The 17,008-nt window shown below is 40.5% G+C and overlaps 1 protein-coding gene and 2 pseudogenes across 1 annotated transcript in view; 1 reads left to right on the forward strand and 2 right to left on the reverse strand.

The window, feature by feature from the left end:
* The window catches only part of GTF2F2 (general transcription factor IIF subunit 2), a 110,468-nt gene that overhangs the window by 77,179 nt on the left and 16,281 nt on the right, over positions 1-17,008 (forward strand). Inside the window, exon 6 of the mRNA XM_023523007.1 lies at positions 10,067-10,232. Coding sequence (XP_023378775.1) covers positions 10,067-10,232 — 166 coding nt within the window. The remainder of the gene's footprint in view (positions 1-10,066; positions 10,233-17,008) is intronic.
* LOC111731408 lies at positions 1,845-1,963 on the reverse strand (annotated as a pseudogene).
* LOC111731409 lies at positions 12,794-12,912 on the reverse strand (annotated as a pseudogene).

Here is a 17,008-nt window from a genome sequence, read left to right on the forward strand (position 1 = left end):
GGAAGGGCGCGTGGTGTGGACTGTCTCGCCCCGTCATTCCTGAGTCCCGCATCGTCGTGGGATCCACTGGGAAGCAGAAGGCAAGAGCCTCTGACTTATTAGCCGGTGGGGGCCCTGGAGTTGGTACTTAGGCAAAACGTATTTTCTGTTTATGAAAGTCATCTGAGTAGCAACTGATGGGAAAAGAAAATTAAAAAAAAATAATAATAATCTGGGAGAAGAAATGGATGGTGACATGAGTTCCATGTAGTGGTGTCAGGATCTCTAACGGCTGTCTAAATTGACCCCTGTACCTCACCCCACACACAGAAGTTTATGAGGGTCAGTATATATAGGTAAGTGTTGGGCAAAGTACTTACAGGATGTAAAAGCCTAAACTAACCTTTAGAGATTATGGGTAGGGGCGGGCCTAAGTGTTTTTACTGAATATTCTCCGAAGGCATTAACCGATTTGGACACTGAAGTAAAATAATGCATGTGAAATGATCCAGAGCTATTTAGACAGTCTAGAAGAGTCAACTAAAAAGGGCGAGGAGAAACACGGGGACGCTGGTCAGAGTCCAACGCGTTCGCAGTGAGGGAGGGGAGGGTGAGAGTGTCTCCACTGCGTCGTACCCGCTGCGCCGTTGCCTGCGGGTGACCTGTCGCCTGAGAGGGCGATTCCACAGCCTCCCTGAATCACGTTTAATACGATGAGGAAGATGGACAGATGGTTTTCAAGACTTACTTTAAAAATGGTCATTGAGTTCCCTGCATAACTGAAGATGTTCTGCTCAGATGCATTTTCCTACTTTTGTTCAGCTCAGACACGTGTTCTAGTCACTACTGGTTCAAAGTCATATGAGAGATTGAATTGAATGCCCTAAGGATTAAATCCAAAAATATTTTGTCTACATCTAAAATTCAGTAAATTTTTTGAATCAGATGAACAGTTACCCCAAACTGTAATAAGTTACCATATTTTTATGTCTTTTGGTGCTTTGGTTAAATTATAATTAGTTTTAATTAGCACTTCCATGCACATCGCATGTTTTACCTGCAGCCAAGTGGCATTTAGAAAGAAATTTTCTTATCCTTAAAAACATCAGAGGACATCAAAGAAAGTGCTTTTAATATGATATAGCCAAATATCCCCCATCAGAATAAATCAAAGATGACACAGATTCTGTAAATCTCGGTTTTAAAATCCAGTTGGTGAACCAGATAATTATTCAAAGTTGTGTTTATTTAAATAACTTTCGTTCATTTCTGTTCAGTATGGCTACTTGAGCAATAGCAGTAACTGTAATAACAGCTAAAATGTACTGAATACATATTATGGGACAGGCCATTTACTTAGTGTTTTATTAAGATTATCCCTCCTATTTTTGTTATAATCCTCATTTTTTCCCATGAGGGCACCAAGATGTCAACGAGGTTGATTAACGTGACTGAGATTGCACCTCATGGTAGCGCTGGGACTTAAAACCAGTCTGGTTTCAGAGCCTGACACAGCGTGCCGCGGTGCGTCCTTTCTGGGCTGAGCATTATCCCCGGTCATTCTGTGGACCATAGGTTCGCTTTCGTCTTTGAGATAGATAGATAGATAGATAGATAGATAGATAGATAGATAGATAGATAGATAGATAGATAGATAGATGATAGATAGATAGATAGATAGATAGATAGATAGATAGATGATAGATAGATAGATAGATAGATAGATAGATAGATAGATAAGATAGATAGATTAGATAGATAGAAAATGAATTTTTTTTTTTTTTTTTAGATGAGGCAACCCTTGGTTGAGATTGCAAGGACCTTGTCAGCTTACAATCCCTTATTTTTTATTTATTTATTTTTTATACTTACAGCACCTGGTCTTCCTAGGTGATCTCCCTTCCAACTACTAACCAGGCCCAACCCTGCTTAGCTTCCAAGATCAGACAGGATCGGGCTTCTTCAGGAGAGCATGGCCATAGACTTCATCTTTAATATTTTTAAATGCAAATTTATTGGCATGAATCTGAATACCAAGGAATTTCCTTGTTCCTCTTTTGAATATTAAGTTATAAATATTACTGGTCCTTTTGATAGATAAGCTTTCGCCCCCCCAACCCCTGAGAACCACACCAAATAATTTAGGCTTTTTATTTTTGGTGGAGTTTGGAGGAGAGAAATAAATTGAAACGTTCTTTAAGAATGAAACTTGATTTTTGTCATTCATCATCCATTGGAGTTCAGGGCGATTTCATTTCCAGCGTAGAAAGAGTTGTACTTGGTCATATGTTGAGAAGTAGTGATTGGTCCTAATTAGTGAAACATTTTTTTCTCATGTATTTCTTTATACTTGTACTAAAACGGTGACTAGAGTATTTGATTATCGCAAAAAGCATCATCAGCAAAGGGTTTCTTCATCAAACGCCATCCTTTCCTCCTGCCTCTCCCTGTCCTCTCTCCTGCCCTCTCCTTCCCCTTCCCCTTCCCCCTCACACACACACTCGTGTTGGAATCCAAACTTTCCAAGGCGAAAGCAGTTTGCTTTCATGAAATTATAGAAGAAATCATGCCTGACTTCAGTTAATGGAAAAAAAAAAATACTGCAATGGATAAGTTGCAAGTGACCAAAATGTATAACTATTTGAACAAAAACATCAGGCAGGGCAGACCTTAGCTATCCTGTCTTCTCAGACGCCTAAGAGACAGTTCGTGAGTTCGTGTGTGCTGCCTTCCCGCTCCCTTCCTCCAGTTTGGGGCATCTGTTGTACTCGCCACCCGCGTGCTGGTGACTTAGAAGTGCTGCCACTGCTTGGGTTAAAGACATCCGCTGAACGTGCCTTCAAGTTCACGATCATACGTAGATTACATAAGGAAAGAATATAACAGAAAGGAAACTGCATAAGATAGTGAAAATATTCTGGCTGTGAGGTAAGATATTTACATTTCAGACGGTTGAGAGTTTGCTTTGTTTAGTAAACAGGTAAATAGATACTGTCTGGAATGCTGGGGATATGTTCTTCCTGATGAAGTGAAAATTTGGTAAGGGATTGACAGTCATATTGTTTCAGCGAAAAACAAGTTATGCAGTAAATTAGAAAAACAAAAACAAGACACTTACATAAAAGTCTTTATTATATTAACTGTCATTCACTTTACCTTACTCAACGCATACCAAAAACTTGTGGGTGGCTCTTGTTTCTAAGAAAAATCTTGGAGAAAACCAAGCCCAGTGTGAATCATCATTCCCTCGCTGGGTGTAGGCTTCTTCTCAACACCTCGTCAGCTCCTGTAGTGGACGTGTACTGGACATGCTACGTCTTCTTAAATAGCTGTAAATATTTTAAGTTGGGATAGTGCACATTTACCCACTTGAAAAGACGTCCGAATTGCTTCATTATGTTTAAAATGCAATTATGATGCAAGTGAAGAGCACTGGACGAGGAATCTTGAATTTTTTTCCCTCTGCCTCTGACAAACTGTGATCATGGGCAAATCACCATTACACTGGGACTTAATTAACGATTTGAATTATTCTCATATAGAAGAATTCAGCTTAGTGTTAAGTCTTTGACTAAGAGGGAGCTATTAGGTTGAATCATATGAAATTGCTAGTTCCCTAAAAAGGCAAAAACGATCACATTTCTGGGTTATGTAGGAGATATTTTTCAACTCGTAGTTTGAGCGCAGTCCAGGAGAGTCCGTCAGTTGCTCATGGGCTCTCCTCTGGGGTGGGGCGGGGGGGACAACCACTGGTCAGCAGTAGTCTCCATGCCAGCGGTTATGACGCACTTGTGTCCCGACTTTCCTGCTTTTAGTAGTAATTCTTAATTCTTTGCTGCTTCTCTGCTTAAAACGACAAAACCCCGGGTTCCCTGGCATAGCTGGCGAACGTGTTTTTGGTTTTGAGGGGTTGTTTTTCTTTTGTGAAGGGAGGAAGTTGCCTGTTTTTTAAATTGAATTAGTTGGCAATATTTAATAAGTGACTTCACACAAAATCTGACTGCGTTTTCTTGAATAATAATTTAAGGATATCTGATAATAGCGGGCTTGCGTCCCTACAGGTGACCGTCAGCTGGCGTGGGGACTGCCACCCTCGAGGGTGGAGCACGTGCTGTGTCCGGTTCACCAAGCCCCGCCTCTCACTGTCCCTTCAGCGTCACTTAACGGGCCCCTGGAGATGTTTGCGTTTCTGCTTCTCTTGCGCTGCCCACTAGAAGCTCCTACAGCGATAGGAGTGTGCTATCTCTGTGCTGTCCAAACAGCAGCAACCAGCCACGTGGCCCTCGAGCACTTAAAATGTGGCTGGTGTGCCTGAGAAACTGAGTTTTTCATTTTAATTGAATAGCTGCATATTGCGAGTAGCTGCCATATTGAACAGTACAAGTAGATAATGGAGAATTTTCTTTTACTGGTATTTCCTACAGAGTGAAAATTAAACCTTAATACATTTTACAGCCTCTTTTCTTAAATGCCAAATCTAAATGTTAGCACATATTACTGCAAATCGTGGTTTGACAACCAAATTTAATAAATGCTACTTAAAACTTTTTTTGTCCTTTTTTTCCCCCTCACTTATTTATTCAACACTTTATATTACATATCTATTCTAGGCCCTGGGGCTGTGAGAAGGGTCTCCGGTTCCATGACACTTACAAGTAATACATGTTGGTAAGAGACTCTTGTCCAAATAATTTAATATTTGCTATCCATAATCTTTCCAGTAGCTCTGCCAGATAAGGATATCATTCTATTACTTGTCAGTTGCGAGCCCTAAAATTTCTTCATTGCCACTCAGATTTACAAATAATAGATTAAAATGTACTTCTGTTACAGTTCCTCTGAGAAGCTCTTCTTTGTCCTGTTCTCGAAATATCGAAACTTCCTGTCAATGCGCTGTCCTAAAACTAGTCATCATCAGAGCCTTTTCGTGTTAGTAAATCAGCTCACCGTGCATCTGTTAACTCCCTCACCTGGCCCTTCCCCCAGCCTTCTGTCCACCTGCTCTCGAGCTGCGCCTTCTTCCAACACTTCCTTTTCCGTTATGTGACTTTGGGCCACGTGGGTGGGCTCTCTCCCGCTGCTCTTCCTGCTTCTCCTTGCCATGACTTTTCTCTGTCTGTCACCCTGCTGATGTCCGCTCCTCCCCCCTTGGGAGGCACTTCACCTCCTTCACTGCTTTGCTCTCTCCCTGTCAAAAATGAAATCACAATCTTAAGAAAATACACATTCTCTTTTGTGAAACCTATCATTTTGGGACTAGCATAAATTGCCGTCAAGTGTAGCTGTAGAACTAAGGTTAGATGGATGCTAAAATCATGATACTAACATTACATAATAACTCCGACACTGGCAGTTGCTCATGGAAGTATTTGTTGTTCGGTGTTTTCTGTAGTTATTTAGTTCTGTAGTTGATAACTAGATCAGCAACGCAGTATTACTTAGGGTTTGCTGCTTAGACATGAAAATAGCCTATATGTATAAAATCAGCCATTATTGTGATTTTCATTAATAGGGGATTCAGCCTTTTCCTTTGTGATCTGATTGTGCAGTAAATGTGTCATTTGTTCATTTGCTTAACAAATATGTTTTGAGTTATTTTTACAGTGAGAAGAACTGTACGTACCAGTGAGGTTAATGAAGGATCTATTGACTAAAATTGGTAGACTTCTCTTTCCCAATCTGCCAACAGCTTAGAGCAATAGAATTTGGCTTTTTTTTTTTTTCCATTTTGTTAGATCTCACTAGTGTGCATCCTTTAAAATATTTTGGGCATGTTTCTGCTACTCTTTTTTTTTAACATGAATTTTGTATTTCCAAAATATACTAAATAATTTGAAATTTGAATTCTCAGTATAATACATAAATCTTAAAGTATAATGAAGATATTTCAATAATTTTTTGTGATTATGGATCATGGTTATAGCCTAAGGACTAGTGACATTGACTTAATAGGAATCTTTTTTCAGTATTGTTAAGGAAAATGCTCGTGTGTGTGTGTGTGTGTGTGTGTGTGTGTGTGTGTGTAATTGGGCCAGTTGTGGCAGGTCGATGAGTGTCAAGGAGAATAACTTATTTTGAATTAAACTCAATGAGATTTTAATTTGCGATTTTTATAGCCTTTTAGGAGATTGTATGGAAGGGACTGCGTATTTTTCTACCTTTAGAGACTATGTGGATTAACTGCTTGAACACTGGGGTAAACAAAAGCATCTTGAGTGCCAGTCCTGTTATTGCTTACTTAAGAGGAAAGAGTAAGCTCGAGATGATTTAGGTAAAGCTTTTTAACACAGTTTCCAGCACAAAGCAAGAGCTCTTTGAATGTCTTTATTTATTATTTGTGATAGTTGTTGTCTTAAGAGTGTTTCGGCTCTTAGTCATGTAGCCCTGGAGCATTTTCTTTGTTGGGAAGAAATGAGATAAAACTGACTCTTAAAATAATATTTCTAAAATCATTAGTAATTCAGTTGAATCCTAGCCTTCTGAGAGTGTGGAAGTATAAATTGTCCTGAAGTGGTGGCAGTAATTAGCAACGAGTATTATTTTAATGGTTTATAAAACAAAGGTAAAACAAGGCCTGGCTGAATCTAAATGATCACAGAATATCACTTTTCTATTAACTGTTTCTTGAAAATAATGCCAAATTTTAAATTTTTCTGAAAAGGTTAAGACCCATTTTTTAAATAATCAGGACAGTGAAGGTTTCGCCTTGCCTGGCGTCCAGCCTAAAAGCTCTGTGTGTAGTTCGCTGTTCAGCTTTTCAGACCAAGTATTTCCAGTTATTTTATACAAGCCGAGATAAACCTTATTTTGACTTTGAAGGCATGTTGAAGTCAGTGATGTTTAATTTACAGCATTGTTCAGTGGTGAAATGGAGTTGCAAATTGTTCTGACACTTCATGAGATAATGTTGAATGAATTATTTAGTGTTAAATGAAGAACCCTGCTAAATTATTTTAAACTATTCAAGGTTAAAGTATTTTAAGATATAGTCCTTTAAAAGTATGTCATCTTTTCAGTCCATAGAGTAACCTTTTGAGTTTTGAATCATAATATATGCTCTTTTAATTAAAACAAAAGTCTTGAAGTTGACTCGTTAAATGTAAAATAAAAAAGTTAAATTTTTATATGAGCTCTTTATTTTTAAGAAGTTAATTCGTTGTTTTCCTTTATATATGTAAAAGATGAAATACTTTGAGAATAAAAATGGCACCGTGTTCTCTGGCCGATGACATTGGCTTTTAGAACTGTCGAATTAGAATGGAAAAGAAAGTGAGCCACACGGACCCGAATGAGGACGCAGTGGCTTCAGATAAATTCTTCAAATAAATTACAGCGTCAGAGCATGACAGGAATAAGCTACCATGTATGCAGATGCACTTACCTAAACAGACTGAAACCCCGAGGAATTTTCAGATTGTGAAGTAATGGCGACAATCATTTAATGTGGAAGGAAGGAGCTAGTACATGCCTTTCTCCTCAAATGTCTCATAACATTAAATTGTGGACTAAGGCGATTGAAACGGAAGGTGATTTGGTGGCAGCATGATGGAGAGAGAGGCCAGCCCCCTGGTAACTGATTGCGTTAGGGGGCAGGTGTTCTGAAATCGGCTGCTACTTAGCTTGGTTTTTTCTCAAGGAGTTACACGTACTTAGTTCTCACACTCTGTAAACATTTCTGTAGGTCTCCAATCACTTTTTTCTCGCTAAAGGTTTACCTGTTAGTCACTTTGAGACAGCTTCGCAGCTTGGAGGCGGCTTTTTGACCCAGTCTTCCTGCCTTGCCTCACCTTTGTAAGCATGTTCTGCCCTGCTCCAGCTGCCTGCAAGGGCGCACCTGGGGCTTCCTTTGTCCTTCACAGCGGCATGCAGTCAGTTGTCATGATGCTGCCCCCATCCCTCTTCAGTACTGCAGTTACTTAGTTACAGGTGAACGGTTTTTTAGGGTTAGTCTTCCACTAGAGCAAGCCTTAACTACAACATCTCCAACCTCTGGCCCAGTGCCTGGCAGAGGTAGAGGCACCCAGTGACACCTGCTGGATGATGGCCAGTAGGAGGCTCTGCCTGGACCCCGGCCATGACACAGCTGCATCCTGATGTGGATGTGGGAGATAAGAAGGGACTAGATCCCAGAGGGACATGACATCATGTGAAGGAGCTTGTGTTTCATCCAAGAACGGTTAAGCGGCCATTGAAGGATTGTAAGCCCAAGGCCATCCTTAAGTGGACTCCTACCTCCCTTCTCGACTTCTAGCTAGCGCTTTCTTCATGGTTCATAGCGTGTTTGTCACATGAAAAACAAAGTAACATTGTATATATGATATATGGTTACATATACAGTAAGTTTCTGTAGACATTTTTAGGGTACTTTATAAATCTTTTTGTGTATATAAAGTATATCTTTAGATTTATAAATAATTGAAAGAATTAAAATATACTCAATATAGAAATGACTATACTGAATTTGGGGATCGTGGTGAAAACAAAGCCCATAGTATTTATAGCTTTCAAATTAAAAAAGCAGTGGTAGATATCTATTATCTTCTGAGTAACTTGATGTTATATACCTAAAAATAGGCAGAAGCAAATAGATAATTAACTTTATCCAAGGAATTAAATAAATAATAAGAATGTTATAAATACAGGTATCTTTTTTACTACAAGTTGTGCTTTTGAAGGAATTTTAAAGGAAAATTATTTTTTAGTTCCTGTTTTATTGAGCCAAAGAACTTAAATACAATAAAGTAATATATGTTGAGCATGAATAGCTTTTAATTGACCAACGTTCTTATGGCTTTCAAACTAACCTTCCAAGAAACAATTTTGTTCTTTAAGAAAGTGTACTTCCTTTTCTGATTATAAAAGTAATTGATGCTTATTGCAGAAAAGTTAGAAAACAGAAATCTTAAAATGCATTAATTCTCTTCTCTGCCTTCCCACCTTTCACGTTAGCGCCACTTGATTTTTTTAAAAACCACCTTCTTTTTTTTGTATTTATTAAGTAGGCAGTTTTCTAACATGGTTCTCAGTTTATCTGCTGTGACCATTGCATCCCACTAGTTCCTTTTGGGTTCATTTCCCTTTTTACTGGAACAAATCCTTGAGTAGTTCTCTCAGCAAGGATCTATGAACAATAAACTTTTTTGTCCAAAAATAGTTTTTTACTCTTGTTCTTCAATGAAAATTTAGCTATATTTGGTTGGCGATTTCTTGCAGCGCTTTAAATATATTCTAATATTCTGATATCTTACTGATAGACGTCTGAAGGTACAATAGTACCTTTTGTTTCTTTAAAAATAGTCACTTTGGAAAGCTGTACCTTTTCCCCCTTAAACCACTTTTTAGATTTACTGTGCTGATATACCAAATTAATCAATTTTTAAAATAAATAAATGGTGGAGTGTGTCACTAAGTATGGTAACATTTAGTCCAAAACTAAATCAGGTCCTAAGATTGCTACTTGAATATATATGTAATCGTCAAGTATTGTGTTTTGTAATATGCTGTACATAGTGTCATATGTTTATTTTATGGCTCTTTTTGCAAAAGCGATATTTTCACTTATAATTTGATGGAGTCCTGCAATAGACCAGTGCTGTCCAGTAGAAGTTTCTGTGGTGATGGGCGTGTTCTGTGTCTGAGCTGTCCAATAAAGCAGCCACCAGACACTGGGGGGGCAGCTATTCTCCTTCTGTTTACCTTTATCTCTTACCAAGTGCTAGAATTTTTGAATTAATAACTTGAGTAGCTTTAGGTCACATAAGTTAATTCATTTGCACGTGTGGATTTTCTTTAAAAAACGTAAAGCCGAGTAGCTTGTTTTAGTAAAGGATTGACTGTAGTATAAGAATAGAAGTAGGTTGTGGAATTATAATGAGATGGTTTATATGTTCAGCTTCTGGTCTAGTTTCTGCATTACAGTCATATGTTCTATGTGTGTGCTTGCAGTGTTACGGTAAGGCTGGTATGTCTTCTGTGGTGACGTATATATTAAGTGTTAGTTCTTGAGTAAGAAGAATTATAGGAATAACTCTTCAGGTTTCTCTCTAATAAACATGTGAATTGGTTAATCAGGCCTTCTCTTTTTCAGATTGCAAATAGAAGAGTCTTCCAAACCTGTGAGGCTGTCACAACAACTGGACAGAGTCGTGACAACCAATTACAAACCTGTTGCCAATCATCAATACAATGTGAGTCTTCGTATCCTCCTCCATTCCGTTACTTCTTTACTCTTCTCGGTATCATGGACTCAGTTTTGAGAGGACCTCAGCAGTCACACACCTTGCTACCAGGAGCTTGAGTTCCCCAGACTCAGTAAGGAACATGACAGTCTGCCAGGCGCGGAGAGACGTTGGCTCTGTCCCAAGTCATACAGTGAGAAGAAGCCTCCTGCTGTTCAGACTGCTCGTGAGAAGTTTTTCAGAGAAATAAGACACTTCATTTTTCACTGTTTCTAATGTTTTAAATCACAGTGTCCTTAATAAATACTAGTTTTACTTTTTTCATCTTTCCGTACCTTTATAACTGAGAATTTTTAATGTTTTGACAAAAATTCAAAGTCATAGAACAATGGTAATTTTTCCCACTGATTATTAAGGTGCTCCTCACCGTGGGCGTTTTTATGGTCTCACACTACCATGCAAGGTGAGGGCTGCCCAGGTGTTTTTTGAAACCTTTCGTATCGAAGCATATCATATATACTAAATGTATTTTAGTCCTACAATATATAACACACACCTACGTATGTTATGTGTACTCTGTGCCAGGTACCGTTCTGAGTGTCTCATAAATAGTGACACATTTAATCACCATCCCTACCCTGTGGAGGAACGATGAGTTTTATTCTCACTGTACAGAGGAGGTCACGGAGACACGGAGGTGAGCTCATTCGAGCTCACACAGCCAGTAACTAACCAGTCTGCGTGCCAGACCCGGGCAGCCTGGTTTAGGAGCCTCGCTCTTAATGAACCGGCGGCTGTGTCGCCGCAGGCTGCTGACCCCCGATTGGGGGTCTTGACGTGCCTGGGATGTCCGGAGGAATGCGACGGTGCTCTGACAGTAAAGTGAAGCTGACGTAGCAGCTAACAGTTGAAATCTTGTGTTCCGCTTTATTTGCTTAAGGTCCTCTGGCGTTTAGGAGAAATAAACTCTCTTTAAGACTGGTTTTAAGTGTCTAGACTCATTAAGTGGCACAGAGTAGTACCTGCCAAACCCCTACTTTATGGTAGTTGAGCTTCGTCCAGTTATTTTATGTGAGAGGCAGCAGGTGCCGGCAGGGCCAGGCAGGCATGCTCAGGGAGCAGAATGCTGACATTTCCCACAGCAAGATGGTAGGGGCTTTGATGAACCGGAGCGCGCAAGTCCCTTCTAAGACATTCACATTTTTTAAATTGCTACAGCATGGGGATTAAATAAAGCAAGTCAGAAATTCAGTTGCGTCCAGCCAGGCTTCGAGTTGATAGCTCTGGTTATTGAAGCATAAGGGGGAAACAAGCTGAGGAGGAGCCCGCAAGTGAGTGACACAGAACTGTCGGATTATCCGAGAGTATTTTTCCGTTCCTTGTTGATTGAGACAGTAAATAAAAGTCTGCTTTTTTGTCCTCCTCTTTTCTACTCTTAAATGGGAAGACATCCAAGTGGGAAGAGGCAGTAGAGCAGTAAAGTTCGTAACGGTCTCTGCCTGGCTTCGCCAGTGCGCGTCTCCTGTAGCCCCGAATATGTCTTTCCCTCCGCTCACGGGCCGGGCTTCTGTGCCGTCTCCACTCCTGGGTGTTTTTATCAGAGCGAGGACAAGAAGGACCTCACTCTCCGTAAGCTCTCAAGAGAGAGAACCTTCTGGAGAGAAGTTCGGTAAGAAAGAAAGTGCCCGAAGGATAGCGGTGTTGCTCTCTGTTCGTTAGGATAGGGTAAGATTGGAAACCGATGTCCAAAAATAAAGATTAGTTAAATCCTTTAACAGTTGTTATTGTTGGGCAGTAGTGATTTTATCCTAACCTTCTTCTTCATAAAGTCGTTTTGAGTCGTTGGAGTCGCCACAGTGAGTGCGTGTTGTCTGCATCGTTTCAGTGGGCAGTGGAGCTGCTGGGATGGGAAATGGCAGAAGCTGTGGAAGCGTGTGAGCACCTGGCGGTGACAGTGCCCTGCCACAGGTGCCTAAGATTTGTCTTCTCCAAACAGCAGATGTTGTCTTCAACGCCTGCATGTGCCTGAGGCGCCCGCTCCTGATGAAGCAGGCGGATAAAACCCCCGCCCCCGCGCAGGTGTCGCGCCTTTCGGTTCTCTGGCCGGGCCTTCTCAGGCCCCGGTCGGTGTCATCCCTGTTCCCTTGGAAGGAGGACGTGCACTTTCCTATACTATAATCATTTTTTCCTAAATTCCACTACCAGAGTCACTCTTGTTATTATATTACTGCTGCGGACCATAATTTCCAAGGCAACAGGAAAATCTTCGGTCATTCGGAGCTGGCGCTTTGCTGGTGTCAAATCTCTGACCTCTTTCTAGTCCATGTTCTTAGTGACACTGCCACTGTAACTACCTGGCAAGTACAGAAGACAGATTCCAGATGTCATATTAAGTTACATTTAGTTCATAGTATCAGCCTTTGTTAAGGTCGTCATAGTGTGAATGAGTCATTATACTAATGTAATTATAGTAATGAGTCATATAGTAACTTTTTATTAAGATTTTATTTATATAAAAACAAAGATTAACTATTAACCACCACATTTGAATGTTTAGTAATTTTTCCCAGAGGGGTGTCTATCAGAGTGGGTGGAGACACCTGCATGGCTTTTATTTTATTGATTTATTTTTTTTACGCCTACAGCACCCGGTCTTCCTGGGCGGTCTCCCATCCAAGTACTCACGAGGCCCGACCCTGCTGAGCTTCTGAGAGCAGACGGGGTCGGGCATGTTCAGGGTGGCGTGGCCGTGAACATGGCTTCTAAAAGCATGTTTAGTATTATAATATCAGCTACAAGACGAGTGTAGACTTCCGTCATTGTTATCAGAAAGGGACACCGATTTTTAAAGGATTCTGAAACATTAACAGTTCAACAAGAGTGACTCCGTGGTTGTGTAATCAAGATGTTCAGTAGGAAATTTTAAACTCGATGTCATGTTGAAATGTTTTCCAAGTTTGCCAGGTGAAAGAATATAAACATGAATCCCAATATTTTAACAGTTGAGGTTCTTTGAGCACATTTACAAAATAAAAATAAGGGGAAAAAATCAGTGCAAAAAATGAAAAGGGAGGGACATGGTATATGTAACTTGTAAAACCGTATCTTTACATTTGATCAGAAAGAAACCATCTTGCATTTAGCCCTAGAAACTTTTCACCCACCTATGGCACATAGAAAAATTTACATACATGCATACATACATATATATGTATATATATTATGTATGTATTTATATATATACACATATACATATATATATTAAAAAAATAATCTCCAAATATTTGAATTCCCACTTTGCACCTGGGGCTATTCTCAACATTCAGTCTAAGTTTATCTCTCTAGTTCGCAGACACTCTGGGGTATGCAACCCACCTCCTCGTCTTTCGGAAAACATTCATCAGGCCAAAAAGCATTCTACAATTGACATTCTCTCTTAGTTTAGTTCTTCCTTGAAAGCTTGGCCCTGAACAAGCCCGCTTCCTGGGGTGCGTGTGGCCTGTCGGGTTCTCACCTAGTGGCCTGTACTCTGCCTTAAATCCTCATTGTGTTGCGAGACTGGAACCTCACTCCCCAGAGGCCAGCGTTCCCCAAAGCAAGTGTTTTGAAACACTAATTTCGTGAGTCTCCTTGGGAAAAAATAGTGGTGTAAAATGGATTCTGTGTTAAAGGAACCTGTCCATCCTGATGATATCTGATTATAATGCCCTCTGCATTTAATACATTAATGTTAGGAACCTTTAGGAATTTGTTTAATCCTGCACTTTGCTGTGTGAATTGACCTTGGCACACTTATGCAGTCCCTGTGCTGGTCACTCAGTCTCCAGCAAGAGAGTAGAAGGCGCAGGACATAGAGGGGTTGGCGTTGATGCTTCAGTGCCTCATACTTACATTTGCTTTCAGCGTTTTAGGTTTGCTGCTAAATTCAGGAATTTATAGATAATAGTGTCTATTATTAACTAAATTCAGCCTTTAAAAAATGAACAAATGGCTTAGAAAGATTCCTGCAAAGAAACTTTAGATTAAAGATAATACTAATAAAGAACATATATGTCAACAAGAAAGTAGAAAAACTGACATTTCTTTTACTTCTAAAATGATCTCTTTATCAGTCACTTTATGAGATAGAAACGATGATGATGCAATCCGATCTGCCAAGAACTTGGCCTTTCCAAAAAGGAAATTATCAATATCATTTTAAATACAGCTTGCCATTCCCTGTCCTTAATGATGATGCAGTTCGTTTCTAGTGTGGAAACAAAAACAGCTCTAGATAATCCAAGCAGAAAGGGATCTGATGGAGGGAATTGGTTACAAATGGTGCACGAACGCGAGGCGGAGAGGCTGGGGTCGGAAGAGGGAGAAGGAAGGGGCTCGGTTGCCAGAGATCCAGATGCCGTTGCCATCGGAGGTGCTCCCACAGCTCACAAAAGAAAAAGATCACTCTCCTCCTCCTGTTGGCAGAACCCCAGCTGGGAACCAGCTGGCAGGGAATCTTGGGAGTGGAGCCCGCAGGTCCCCGCTGCCACCACCCCAAGTCTTGGAGCTGCAGGCGTGTCAACAATAAGTGACACAGTGGCCCTTGACCTTCGTGCATGGTGTGCCTTAAATCTCATCAGCTGTTGCTGGTACGAAGCTATCGCAGTTTGCAACTCATTTAAAAACTAGCATCCAAACCATGGGGACAGATCACTCAGTTTTGAAAGCAGAACAGAAGAGTTTTGTAATTTTGACAAATTAAAACTTATTCTTAAAATAATGTTTTATTTTTATGCCATTCCTTTAAATTGTTGTGTTTGCTTATGCTTTATGATAACTATGCATATTAACACGGTGCATTTTTACAATTTACAAATATACATATATGTAGTTTACGTATTAAAGTTTTGCTGACAGAATTATATAAAATATGGAGTCAGCTGATGTGTGAGCTTCCTTCCAGATCCCTCCATCTCTGATCACAAGTAAGGGTGCTTCGTTCTGCCTGTGTATTTTGGTTGACTTTGTGGACACCGTTGTCTAGACTGTGTAAATTTCACAGCATTCTCCGACCTTTTCTCAGGGGGATCATGTCCTCTCTTGTCTAGTGGTTCTCAGAGCTCGCTCTACACTAGAACCACCTGGGATGCTTTTAAAAAAGAAAAATACCTCCAGAGATTGATTTAATGGTCTGATGGGGAAGCCAACTGTCTTAAAATTTTCAGGTTCCCTCGGTAGTTCTGGAATGCAGCCACTGATTCAAAGAGACAGGAACTGGAGTCTCCTGTTGGGGGTGGAGGCAAAAATGACACCTGGAGGAGACCAGGAAGTCTCCTTCCACCAAATCCGAGGTTTCTAAACAGAGCGTTTGTTTTCTTGGTAGTTATCCCCTCTGCACCCCGACCCCGGCTTGAAGGAAGGTTGCTCCGCTCCCCCCTCCCCCTTTTTTTTCTGGCAAGAGCTCCTGGTCAGAAAGTAATAGGGAACTAGAAAAACTTAACTAGAAAATTAGCGTTGGAAGGAATAAAATTATTACATAAAATCCTGACGTAAGGCACCAGGAACCAGAGAGAACGTTAGCTTTTATGCGAACGTTAGCTTTTATTTTTCCTTCAGTGTGGCCACCAGCTCTGTTAGTCTTCAGGTTGTCGAGGGTTTGGGAGTTTATCGTTTGTGGGTTTTTTTGGTTATACTTATAAATTTGGAATTCTGATTAAAATGGATGCCTGCAGGACCGTGTCCTAAAGGCCTTTCAGCAGTATCTGCGCATTGTCGTATCATGGAAGCCTGCTGCATGCTCTTGTCCCTTCGAGTTTGCACACCAAGGGCCGAGTGGCTGTGAAGAATTAATTTGGTCGCACTGGGCACAGAGAGAAGCTGGGGGCGGGGCGGAGCTTTCAGAAGGGATTTAGAGTGCAGACCATGATAAGCAAGGCTGTCGGGCTCAGTCCAGAAGTTAAAGCCTCCACAAACACGGCCTCGAGCAGGAGCCAAAGTATTTCTGCACACAGCAGCCTAGGAACTTACAGGTGCCTGTGTCATAGGACTTCAATTGGCAGTGGGCGGCCGTTATAATTTCGTCGGTGGTTAAGGGTCCAGTGATGATGGCTGAACATCTCTATACCAAATCCACAAGGGACTTTCAACGTTTGGTTGCATTTAAGCCTTGAATAATTTGTTTTCTATTGTGAAAGTAAAATCGTGTATGATGGACTTTTGGGATTATAAAAATGTGTAAGTGGAGACTACGTTGCAAGTTCTTTGGGAACTGACATCTGCTTCCGTGCAGCTGGTTGCACGGCGGAATGTGGTCACTGGGGGCAGACAAGCTCGGTGAGGAACACTCACCGTGTCAAAGCTGCTTCTAGACCAGTGGACCACCCTCCCAGTACTTGGTGCTGGCCGCCGACAACTTAGATATCTGACTACCTTACTGTTCCTCACGATGCCAGTGCACAGGGGCCAAACAAAATGCCCAAAGGGAGAAGGTAGAAGAAGAAACAACATTATCTGAACTGTAGCCCTCTGAGTAGACAAGTTCATACCTTTCGTCTTTGATTTACAGAAGTAATTTTATTTGTGCAAAGTTGCAAGTGCAGTGTTAAGATGATCATTTCTACTCCATTTAATTTTAATGAGAAGTTACCGCAGGAGCATTAGTATTGTCCTGAGTGTAAAATTAGTTTTTTGTAACTTGATGACCATGGAAGTCATTTAAGTCCCGTTTTACAATTACGTATACATTGGAACTACCTGGTCCCACAGGGTAGAATTTGGATGATGAGCCTGTCTCAGAAATTATCAAAAAAGATTTAACTAATACTATAGTACTATAGTAAATAACCTATAATACCATAGGTTATTTCATAGTA

The sequence above is a fragment of the Pteropus vampyrus genome, unplaced genomic scaffold (genome assembly GCF_000151845.1).
Source record: "Pteropus vampyrus isolate Shadow unplaced genomic scaffold, Pvam_2.0 Scaffold370, whole genome shotgun sequence".
Taxonomy (NCBI): Eukaryota; Metazoa; Chordata; class Mammalia; order Chiroptera; family Pteropodidae; genus Pteropus; species Pteropus vampyrus.